This window comes from Geotrypetes seraphini, chromosome 4 (assembly GCF_902459505.1).
Source record: "Geotrypetes seraphini chromosome 4, aGeoSer1.1, whole genome shotgun sequence".
In the NCBI taxonomy this organism is placed as follows: Eukaryota; Metazoa; Chordata; class Amphibia; order Gymnophiona; family Dermophiidae; genus Geotrypetes; species Geotrypetes seraphini.
Window position 1 is genome coordinate 162795999 of NC_047087.1, and position 12203 is coordinate 162808201.

A 12203-nucleotide genomic window follows, 5' to 3' on the forward strand; every position below is an offset into this window, starting at 1 on the left:
CAAGAAAAAATTTAGTTTTTTCTGGATTTAGTTTCAATTTAAAAGCAATCATCCAACATTCAATCTGATTTAGGATGGTTGCTAAAAAATTTGTGATCTTGACTGTCAGACAAGTTAGCAGTAAAATTATCCACAAATTATAGAAAAGGTTTCCCAGTGAAGCCAAATAAATATTAAACAAAGTGGGGGATAAAGGCAAACCTTGTGGAACCCCACATTGATTTTTCCAACAATAAGAAAGACTTTCGTCCATAAACACCTGGTATGATCTGTTACCCAAAAATCCTTGAAACCAGTTTAATACCTTTCCTGAGATACCAGTGGATTCCAAGCAGTCAATAAGAATAGTATGATCCACCAGATCAAAAGCACTGCTCAGATCTAACTGCAAAATCAAAGCATTTGAACCTTGACTGAACAACAAATGAAGGGTATCCAGCAGAGAGGCCATGACAGTTTCAGTACTGAAACCTGACTGAAACCCAGGCTGGCTATCTTGTAATTTATTAAACTTATCCAAGTAAATAATTAGTTCTGAGTTAACCAGACCCTCCAACAATTTAGTAAACAAAGGGATACTAGCAATAGGTCTGTAGTTGGAAGGTAAGGTAGTAAATTCTTTAGAATTTTTAATAATCAGTGTGATCAAAATCTGACCCAATTCATCTGAGAAAGTCAACATAAGAACATAAGAATTGCCATCTCCAGATCAGACCCTGGGTCCATCAAGTCCAGTGATCCGCACACGCGGAGGCCCCGCCAGGTGTACCCTGGCATAGTTTTAGTCCCCATGTCACTGTATGCTTCTCAAGGGAGATGTTCATCTAATTTACCCTTACCCGTATCACTCTGCTACTCTTAAGGAGATGTGCATCTAGTTTACCCTTAAATCATAGAACGGTGGATTCTGCAATTACTTCCTCTGGGAGGGCATTCCAGGTGTCCACCACTCACTGCGTGAAACAGAACTTCCTGATAAGTCCCATTAGATAATAACAAGTTAGCCCAATTAAACAATTTGGCCTTAAAAGTAACAGGGGCAACTTTCATGCCATTCGGAGGACAACTGTTAAACCTACAGTAGGAGTTGACATACTTAGTATAGAACTTACAGAAGGTTTGCCAGTTGAAGGCTGTAAAATTGTTCCAATACATGTCAACTCTAGAGTCCACTAAACACTGAAGGACTGGAAAATACTAATGATTGTTAACGTGAACTGCTAGAGAAGTTCTCAAATTTTTTATTTTCATATTGAAAAAATCAGCCAGAACATCAGCAGAAAGGGAAAGTTCTTCCGTGGAGCCAGTAAACGCCTCTATATTATAGAGGTCGTTAACCAGATTAAAAAGAGCACTACTATTAGTAGAGGAATTGCCGATTTTTTGAGCATAGAAGATGGTATGTTTCTCCTTAATCAAATTTTTATGTTCTTTTAATTTTGTCTTCCAAGTTAATCTATGTTCCATAGTTCCCGATTTTGACCACTGTCTTTCCAATTTTCTGATTTCCCTTTTTACCAATATCAAGTCTGTCATACCTCCCATCCAGATTTCTGTGTCTTTCTTCTCAGTTTAATAGGGGCCATTTCATTTAAAATATGGGTACTAATATCAGACCAGGAATTCACATCGTCAATATCGCTATCTTGATTTGGAAGTGTATCAAAGCGAGACCAAAATTCAACTGGGTTGATCAGGCTTCTGCTAGCTTGAAATTTCTTAATTCTTTTAACTTTTGATTGGGTATTTATTTGTCAGTCAAATTCAAAATTACATAGTCGGTGGTCTGACCAGAACGAGTCAGACCATTTAGCTTGCTTCCAGCAAATCTTAGGATTGACTGAAACTTTAGAAGAAAAAGTAATCAAGTCTAGCTGGTGACCTTTTTGGTGAGTCTTGACTGGAGATGCTTTAAAAAAACCAAACCTAATGAAATAAATGACCAAAATTCTTTAATATCAGTTTGATCTATCTGTTCAAGATGAATATTAATATCACCAATTAATAAGTTATAAGAGCCTGCAATTGAATTTGAGAGCAAGAACTCATAAAAGTCATTCTTTGCAAGACTCCATTTCCTAGGAGGAATAAGAACAGATTGATTATTAAAGCATCAGTTAAATTATTTGAAGTTAGTTTACAAGATAAAATTTCTAAGTCTGAAGTGGATTTTGAATTTAAAACAGTAAAATTTAATGACTCTTAAAATAATAGCTAATCCTCCACCTCTTCCCTGAACTCAAGCCAAAGATATAATTTTAAAACCTGATGGAAGGCAATCTCGAATAATAATATCACTGTCTGATGTCAACCATGTTTCCGTAAACAAAACAAAATCAAAATTAGAATCTTTCAACCAGACTGATCAACTATGACTTGTTTCTCAAAGATTGTATGTTTAGATAGGAGCAACAAAACTTTTGATAACTAGGGGAATCAATTATAATACTACTAGAATAAATCAAGTTTTTTAGTACTCGTTTTTTAATGTAAGAGTTGTTAGGTCGGCGGGAGACAGACAAAACTGGTATGCGAAATGGGCCTGATTCGATATAATCATGTAAATAGCGATGTAAAATCGTTTGTGGCCTTATTGAGACGTTCAAATATGTCACAGGCCGTATCGAGGTGGAAGAGGATCTCTCTTTCCTTAAAGGGCCCATGGCAACAAAAGGGCATCCATTGAAAATCAAGGGTGGGAAATTTCATGGCGACACCAGAAAATATTTCTTCACCGAAAGAGTGGTTGATCGCTGGAATAATCTTCCACAACAAGTAATTGAGGCAAGCAGCGTGCCAGATTTTAAGAAAAGATGGGATTGGCATGTGAGATCTCTTCATGGAGGTAGTTAGGGCCATTAGTGTGGGCAGACTAGATGGGCCGTGGCCCTTTTCTGCCATCATGTTCTATGTTTCTATCTTAACAGGTCGAGTCGTTGTATATAGTACAGGAATAGAAAAAGAATAAGACATAACATCTGGCCAATTCCTAAAACTGATTAGATAAAAAAGTAATAATATGATCGCACGATTTATAAAAAGTGCCATGGTGCTAAAACTGTAGGAGTAATTAATTAAGAATTGGTAAAAGCATTAAAGATCTGGATCAATCAATTAGAGAAGACTAGGTTCACCAGAGATTTAATTATTATGCCCTTTTCACCACTGTTAAGTAATTACCCTAGCCCCTATGCTTATAATGTAGAACAAGACCCAAAGTCTATAAAATACAAAAGGAACTTTAACTTCTTGTTGCTTCTTCCAGTCACTTCGCAAAGGCGGAGCTAAGGCGCACCCGCCTTTGACAGCACACCAAACGGCAGCATGCCGTTGAGGCTGTTGATTTTAAAGGCAGCTGCCGATAATGACAGCAGTCAGCTGATTCAGCTAGCAGGCAGGCAGGCTCTCAGTGCCTGGATGAAATGCTCTAAACAGAGCCGTTGTGGTTAAACCCTGTAAGCAGGCAATGATGAGAAACTCCTGCAGCAAAGCATTGAGAAGAAAAGTTCAGTCTTTCTTTGAGATAGAATTAGACAGTCCCAAAGATAACAACTTAAGGTGGAGCACACTGAGGGCTGTAGAAGGCAGTGAGCAGGGTGAAGAGCAACCAAAATGATTAAGGAGCTGGAGGAGTTGGCATACAGTGAGAGATTAGAGAAACTAGGTCTCTTCTCCTTTGAAAAGAGGAGACTGAGAGGGGATATGATCGAAACATTCAAGATAATGAAGGGAATAGACTTAGTAGATAAAGATAGGTTGTTCACCCTCTCCAAGGTAGAGAAAAAGAGAGGGCATTCTCTGAAGTTAAAAGGGATAGATTCCGTCCAAATGTAAAGAAGTTCTTCTTCACCCAGAGAGTGGTGGAAAATGGAACACTCTTCCGGAGGCTGTTATAGGGGAAAACACCCTCCAGGGATTCAAGACAAAGTTAGACAAGTTCCTGCTGAATCAGATCGTACGCAGGTAAGGCTAGACTTGGGCACTGTTCTTTGACCTAAGGGCCGATGTGGGAGCAGACTGCCGACCACGATGGACCACTAGTCTGACCCAGCAGCAGTAATTTTTATGTTCTTATGGTTTCTTGCATGTATAGCCCATTTCAAATCACTCTACTTTATCTCAATGGGATTAAGATCAGGGCTTTGACTCTGCTGCTCCAGGACTCTCCAATTCTTAGTTTTCAGCCGGTTTTTGGTGGATTTACGAGAATGTTTTGGGTCACTGTCGTATTGCTGGGTCCAGTTCCACTTCAGCTTTAATTTTCTTACAAATGGTCTCGCATGTTCCCCAAGCACCCTCTTGATACACGGTAGAATTCATGGCGGATTCTATGATAGTGAGCTGGCCAGGTCCTACTGCAGCAAAGCATCCCCAAACCATGACACTTCCACCGCCAAGCTTCACAGTTGGTATGATATTCTTTTCTTGAAATGCTGTATTTGGTGTACGCCAAACATGTCCTCTTTTCTGGTGTCCAAATAATTCAATTTTAGACTCATCTATCCATAGAACACTATTCCAGAAGTCCTGGTGTTTGTCTATGTTCTCTCAAAAAAAAAAATGGGCTGATGAAAGCGAGCCAACATGGCTTCTGCAAGGGAAGATCGTGCCAAACAAACTTACTGCACTTCTTTGAGGGGGTAAACAGCCAGTTGGACAAAGGGGAACCTGTAGACATCATTTACCTTGACTTCCAAAAGGCCTTTGACAAGGTACCCCATGAGCGGCTACTTAGGAAGCTGTGGAACCACGGGGTGGAAGGGGACGTACACAGATGGATCAAACACTGGTTGGCAGGCAGGAGACAGAGGGTTGGAGTGAAGGGTCACTACTCGGGCTGGAGGAAAGTCACGAGCGGAGTTCCGCAGGGGTCTGTACTTGGACCGCTGCTGTTCAATATATTTATAAATGACCTGGAAACGGGGACGAATTGTGAAGTTATAAAATTTGCGGACGACACTAAACTCTGTAGAAGGGTTAGAACTACGGAAGAGTGTGAGGACCTACAAAGGGACCTAAACAAACTGGAGGAGTGGGCGAATAAATGGCAGATGAAATTCAATGTAGGGAAATGCAAAGTCATGCATATAGGGAGAAAAAACCCGATGTTCAGCTACCAAATGGGGGGATTAGTATTAGAGGAAAGTAACCTTGAAAGAGATTTGGGTGTACTAGTGGATACAACAATGAAGTCAACGGCGCAATGCGCAGCAGCCGCGAAGAAGGCAAACAGAATGTTGGGTATTATTAAAAATGGTATTACGACCAGAACAAAAGAAGTCATCCTGCCGTTGTATCGGGCGATGGTGCGCCCACACCTGGAGTACTGTGTTCAGTATTGGTCACCGTACCTTAAGAAGGATATGGCAATACTTGAGAGGGTCCAGAGGAGAGCAACACGAATGATTAAGAGCATGGAAAACCTTTCATACACTGAAAGATTGGAGAGGCTGGAGCTCTTCTCCCTGGAAAAGCGGAGACTCAGAGGAGACATGATAGAAACCTACAAGATCATGAAGGGCATAGAGAAAGTAGAGAGAGATAGATTCTTCAAATTTTCAAAACATAAAAGAACAAGAGGGCATTCGGAAAAATTGGAAGGGGATAGATTCAAAACAAATGCTAGGAAGTTTTTCTTTACTCAGCGGGTGGTGGATACCTGGAATGCGCTTCCAGAGGACGTAATAGGGCAGAGTACGGTACTGGGGTTTAAGAAAGGATTGGACAATTTCCTGTTGGAAAAGGGGATAGAGGGGTATAGATAGAGGATTACTGCACAGGTCCTGGACCTGTTGGGCTGCCGCGTGAGCGGACTGTTGGCGCGATGGACCTCGGGTCTGACCCGGCAGAGGCATTGCTTATGTTCTTATGTTCTCTGGCAAACTTCAGTCTGGCCTTGATGTTTCTCTTAGAGAGCAAAGGTTTCCCCCTTGCACACCTCCAATGTAAGTTAAATTTGTGCAGTCTCTTTCTGATTGTAGAGGCATGCACTTTCACATCAACAGTAGCAAGAGCCTGCTGTAGATCCCGTGATGACATTTTAGGGTTTTTGAAAACTTCTTTTAGCATCTTGCGGTCTGTTCTGAGAGTCAACTTGCTTGGACGGCCAACCTGGACATTTTGGCAGTTGTTTGGAAAGTCCTCCACTTGTACACTGTGATTTGAGCCACTTTAAGTGGGAGGATATGTTGGAGTGTCCTAATTTATTCCTCAATTAGAATACACTTTTTTGTGGATATCTTTTGTTTCATGAGTAAATCAAGGAAATTTTTGTTGTTTACCTGCAATTACATCACTTTCTTTTTCAAAGATTAAAATAAAAGATTTCACATCGAAATGTAAACATTTCTTAAGAAAGAACTGAATATTTCATGGGGTGTCCTAATTTTTTCACATGACTGTATATAGAAATAGAATAAAAAAACAGAGGAAATAAGGTAATGCCTTTTTTATTAGACTAACTCAATGCATTTTATGATGAGCTTTTGCAGTATATCAGTTCATATAAGGAAAACATGAAAGCATTTCAGGGATAGTTTCACAGGAAGAGGGAGGGATGAGTGGGTAAGCAGGAGACACAGTGCTTTGACTGTCTCCTTACCCACCCATCCCCCTTCTTCCTATGTTTTCCTTTTTATATACTGATATTTGTCAACGTTTACTTATTTCTGATCTGAAGAAGGCTTTGAAAAGCTTTTGAAAGCTCAGAAAATGCGTTGAGTTAGTCTAATAAAAAAGATATTACTTTTTTCTTTGGTTTTTGTTTTATTTCTATATATTACCTTAAAAATAAAGTAAAATTCTGGAATCTCTCATGGCACACCAGGAATCTCTTCGGGGCACACCACTATGCTGGGGCACAGTTTGAGAGACACTGCTTTAGATCATACTAACTTATTATGTTAATCTTTCCTTTTATTGTTTTCTTAGTTGCATTTTTTTCTGTCATAAAAATAGAAGCTAGAAAACTTTTCTTTTGAGAAGCTAATTATGGTTTTTAATCTTTCTTGCAGGCAGATGAGGATCCAGTCATGGGATTCCACCAGCTGTTTCTATTGAAGAACATCAATGACGCATGGGTGTGCACTAATGATATATTCAGACTAGCACTGCACAACTTTGGCTGAGTTTTTCCCAGTGCCGGACATACTCTTTCCCTCTCTCTTTTCCCTCTTAATTGATACCGTTCACATCCACTGAGTGTTCCAAATATCATACACATAGAAAAGAAGGAAGAATATCATGGACATGCAAAGTGACCTGTGATTTCTGCCACTCAGCAATGTTTCCTATGTGTCAGTTGATGGTATCCTTGTGCATGATCTTTGGAAGGGAACTTAGCCTGCATTTGACAAATAAGTTTGAGTTGTACCAGCATGCCTTGCAGAAAAAATAGCTGAAAAAAGGATTGTCTTTATTTTTCTTCTCTTGCTTTTTTTTATATATCAACAAGGTATTCTAGTAATCCAAAGAAGTGAGAATAAGGAATGAAAGCAGCAGCAGTAGCCACTGCATTCTAACAGCCCTGCGCTTGGATCGATTTGGATGTTTCAAATGCCACACAATAAAATCTGACATTTCCTAAATGTTTAAATGTTTTCATTGGTACATAACTGCTATCCTAATCTCTTCCTTCTCTTATTTTTTTTATATTTTTTTAAGTATCTTAATGTAGAGAAATACTTAAAGCAACCCTCTACACATTTTTCTACTATTAGTTCTTTGATAAAGTGGAAGGAAACGGTCAATCAGTAAAGCTATGGCTGGTGATCTACCATAGCACTTTGAAAAATTGTTTGATTACTTGACAGATCATGTTCTGCAAAGCAAACTTTATTTATATAATTCATTTTCTATACTCTTCTCCCCAAAGAACTCGGAACTGGTTAAAGGTTAACATACATAATATACAGTTAACAAGTTAGAATTTGCCTCAGTTACAGTAGAAGATTTTTGATACAAATTTTATCCTAATTCAATACATACTAGGGATCTAATACCAATATACGTGGTACACCATCAATAGCACGGAGGACATTGGTATGCCTACAATTCCACTCTGTCAAATGTGCTCCGCGACAAGTGCATGTATGAAGGGAGTGGGATTTTTGGGGCACCATTGTAAGTATATGGGGGGTTGCAGCAATCGAGTGCATCGGCAGAGAGCGGAATTGTAGTCCCCCCCCCCAACACTTCCCCTCAAAGTGAAAGAGCGGAAATGGGAAGGTTTTTGGAGGAGAGCGCAAGTTTTAAGTGTCTTTGGGGGTTCCCCTAAACACACACCCCTCAACAGGAGTGCAACTGTGTTGGGGAGGTTCCCCCCAACCCTCCCAGAGCGCAAACGAGAAGGCATTTTGAAGCCATAGTGGGTGGCGCACACTTGTCTCTGCGCGCAAATGTCAGGGTGGCATTGTCGGCATGCCAAAGTCCTGCACACTTTTGATGGGTATAGAGTTTACAGGTTATAATTTACCACAGTTACAGAGCAAGGTTTTTCAATACAAGTTACATCCTGACTTGACACATACTAGGGATCTAATACCAATATACATAATATACAGCTTAAAGGATAAATTTGACAGTTACAGTGCAAGATTTATCGATATAAGTTTTTCCTATGTGACACATCTATGTGACATATCTAGTACCAATATACATTATTATTTCTTTGTAATCTATTGGCCTTAAACTTGTTTACAGCTTTGCATTCTTGGTAAAGGAAGATGATAAAAGCTACTATTTAAATTGAATTCATATATAGCTTCCATAAAGAGGCATCTAGTTTTTGGATCATATGTCATGGAAACATGTAGATAAAGTAATGCTACTACAGTAAAATCACACAGTGGTTGAGCCAAATAGTAAGTGCACAACGTGGAAAGGAGGGAATTCAATGCAAATTTTGTGGATATTCACTAGCACTTGTGGGCACAGAAGCTGTTTACACTCCATCATGCACCTAACACATTTGTACATTAAGAATCAGTACATGTGCTTTCATTTTTTAATAACTTTGACAGTACAGTATTTCTGTTTACCCAGTGCTGTTTTTTCTACAATGATCTCATCTTTTAGCCAGGTAGTTTTGGGAGACAATCTCATAATCACTTGAAGATCTAAAACTATTTAAAATTGTAATTACTTTGAACTCCTAGTGGTAGTTTATATTTTATGCATCAAATGGAAATGGAAGGTATGTCGGGGGGGGGGGCAGAACCAACACCTGCTAGGATGAAGAGTGACCCCATGATAGTTTTCATTATTTTGCCACCACTGCTGCTATTTCTCCAAGATAATAGCAGCTGGGGATGGGAGAAAGTCTCTGGATAGAAGGAGAGGAGGGGCAGATGCTGGATGATTATGCGGGGAGACAGAAGACATGCTGGATATAAAGAGAGAGGCAGACGCTGGATAGAAGAGAAAAGAGAATGGGCAGATGCTGGGGAGGAAGAGAAGGCAGCCACTGGATGGAAGAAACCAAAAAAGAGGGTATTCAAAGGAAATGGGGGTGGGGGAGAGAAATGGCAGATGCTGGATGAAAATGGGGCAAGACCGAGAAATAAGAGGAAGTAAAATAGAGCCAGAGTAAGGGAAAGAAATGTAAACTGTAGGTAAACACTGTTTAAAAAAACAGGAAAATTGAAGACTGTGTACAGTAGGAAAGAATTAAATCTGGACAAAGGCAGAAAAATGAATTGGGGGAAAAAAAGCTAAAAGGAGAGAAAAATGACAAATGGATAGGAAATCTTGGCAAGAGAGAAGCCGAGGAAATCAAAATCCATTGATTGAGGCCAACCCAATTAGAAAAAGTAAATGGCTAGCTCACAAAAGGTAGAACCTATGAATTTTGTTAGTATGGAATAAAGTAGTGTAGTAGCTGTATTTTAACATTTATAAATATAGAAAATGGAAATAAGGTGATATTTATTGGACTAATTTTAATACTCTTGAATATCTGTTGGAGACAAACACTTTTGTCAGATTAATATAACCATAAAAGCAGTTCAGTGTACTGTCCTGACCTGTGGAAGGTGGTGTTGGCCTCTGAAAGCTAATTGAAAAATGTATTTGGTCCAATAAAATTGTATCTTATTTTCCACTTTGTTTTGTTTGAATTTAACTTATAATGTATTGATTGGAATATGTCAGTTTTTGCAATTTACATCTGCTATCTTTATATTTTACACAGTACAAGGGGACATTCATCTCTTTCTGGCATTGCACTGTGGCTTCTTGGGGTTTTCAGTTTAATATTTGTCTACATATTTCTATTTTTAATTTGTGGTTAGTTACTGTATATCAAGGGTGCCCACACTTTTTGGGCTTGTGAGCTACTTTTAAAATGACCAAGTCAAAATGATCTACCAACAATAAAATTTAAAAAAAAAACCACAAAGCACACTGTACGCTGAAAAAATGTTAATTATCATTCCTATTCCGAGGTTTTTTCAAAGAGGTCAAGGCAGATGACTCTATGCTCTGTCATAAGAACATAAGAAATGCCTCTGCTGGGTCAGACCCGAGGTCCATCGTGCCCAGCAGTCCGCTCACGCGGCGGCCCAACAGGTCCAGGACCTGTGCAGTAATCTTCTATCTATACCCCTCTATCCCCATTTCCAGTAGGAATTTGTCCAATCCTTTCTTGAACCCCAGTACCGTACTCTGCCTTATAACGTCCTCTGGAAGCGCATTCCAGGTGTCCACCACACGTTGGGTAAAGAAGAACTTCCTAGCATTTGTTTTGCATCTGTCCCCTTTCAACTTTTCCGAATGCCCTCTTGTTCTCTTATTTTTCGAAAGTTCGAAGAATCTGTCCCTCTCTACTCTCTCTATGCCCTTCATGATCTTGTAAGTCTCTATCATATCCCCTCTAAGTCTCCTCTTCTCCAGGGAAAAGAGACCCAGCTTCTCCAATCTCTCAGAATATGACAGGTTTTCCATACCTATTATCAGACGTGTTGCTCTCCTTTGAATCCTCTCGACTAACGCCATATCCTTCTTAAGATACGGCGACCAATATTGGACGCAGTACTCCAAATGCGGGCGCACCATCGCCCGATACAACGGCAGGATAACTTCTTTCGTTCTGGCTGTAATACCCTTTTTGATTATACCAAGCATTCTATTCGCTCTCTTAGCGGCCGCTGCACACTGTGCCGACGGCTTCATTGTCATGTCCACCATTACCCCCAAGTCCCTTTCCTGGGTACTCTTATTCAATAACATCCCTCCCATTGTATAGTTGTACCTCGAGTTTCTGCTCCCCACATGTAATACTTTACATTTTTCAATGTTGAACTTCATCTGCCATTTCGCCGCCCATTCTTCTAATTTGTTCAAGTCCCTTTGCAACTTTTCGCAGTCCTCTGTAGTCCGAGCTCCATTAAATAGTTTGGTGTAGTCCGCAAATTTTATTATCTCGCACTTCGTACCTGTTTCTAGATCATTTATGAAGATATTAAATAGCAGCGGCCCGAGCACCGAGCCCTGCGGGACACCACTCGTGACCCTCCTCCAGTCGGAGTAGTGACCCTTCACTCCTACCCTTTGTTTTCTACCCTCCAACCAGTTTCTGATCCATCTATGTACGTCTCCTTCCACCCCATGGTTCTTCAGTTTCCGGAGTAGACGTTCATGGGGCACCTTGTCAAAGGCTTTTTGGAAATCTAGATATATGATGTCTATGGGGTCTCCTTTGTCCATCCGTTTGTTGATCCCTTCGAAGAAGTGCAATAAGTTCGTTAGGCACGATCTTCCCTTGCAGAAACCATGCTTGCTGGTTATCAGAAGTTCATGTTTTTCAAAATGTTGATCGATGTTTTCTTTTATCAGTGCTTCTGCCATTTTCTCCGGAACCGAAGTCAAGCTCACCGGCCTGTAGTTTCCCGGGTCACCTCTTGATCCCTTTTTAAAGATGGGCGTAACGTTGGCTATCTTCCAATCTTCCGGGATCTCGCCTGTTTTCAGGGATAAGTTGCAAATTTGCTGCAGTAGTTCCGCTATCTCCTCCTTTAATTCCTTCAGAACCCTTGGATGTATGCCATCCGGACCCGGGGATTTGTCAGTTTTTAGTTTTTCTATCTGCCTACGAACGTCCTCAAGGCTCACTTCTGTCACCTCAGTAACAACCATACAAAAATAGACAAATACACCCCCCCACCCTTTTTACTAAACCACAATAGCAGTTTTTAGCACAGGGAGCT

The 12203-nt window shown here is 40.1% G+C and overlaps 1 protein-coding gene across 3 annotated transcripts in view; it reads left to right on the top strand.

Moving 5' to 3' along the window:
- NUTF2 (nuclear transport factor 2) overlaps positions 1–7588 on the top strand; it is a 309632-nt gene extending 302044 nt beyond the window's left edge. The window contains exons 5-6 of one of the 3 annotated variants that reach the window (XM_033941248.1): positions 7014–7079; positions 7454–7586. In XM_033941248.1, coding sequence (XP_033797139.1) covers positions 7014–7079; positions 7454–7462 — 75 coding nt within the window. In that variant the 3' untranslated portion in view covers positions 7463–7586. Of the gene's footprint in view, positions 1–7013 lie in introns of all 3 variants that reach the window. The other 2 variants (XR_004539152.1, XM_033941247.1) reach the window with 2 other exon arrangements.
- Positions 7589–12203: the final 4615 nt, after the last annotated feature.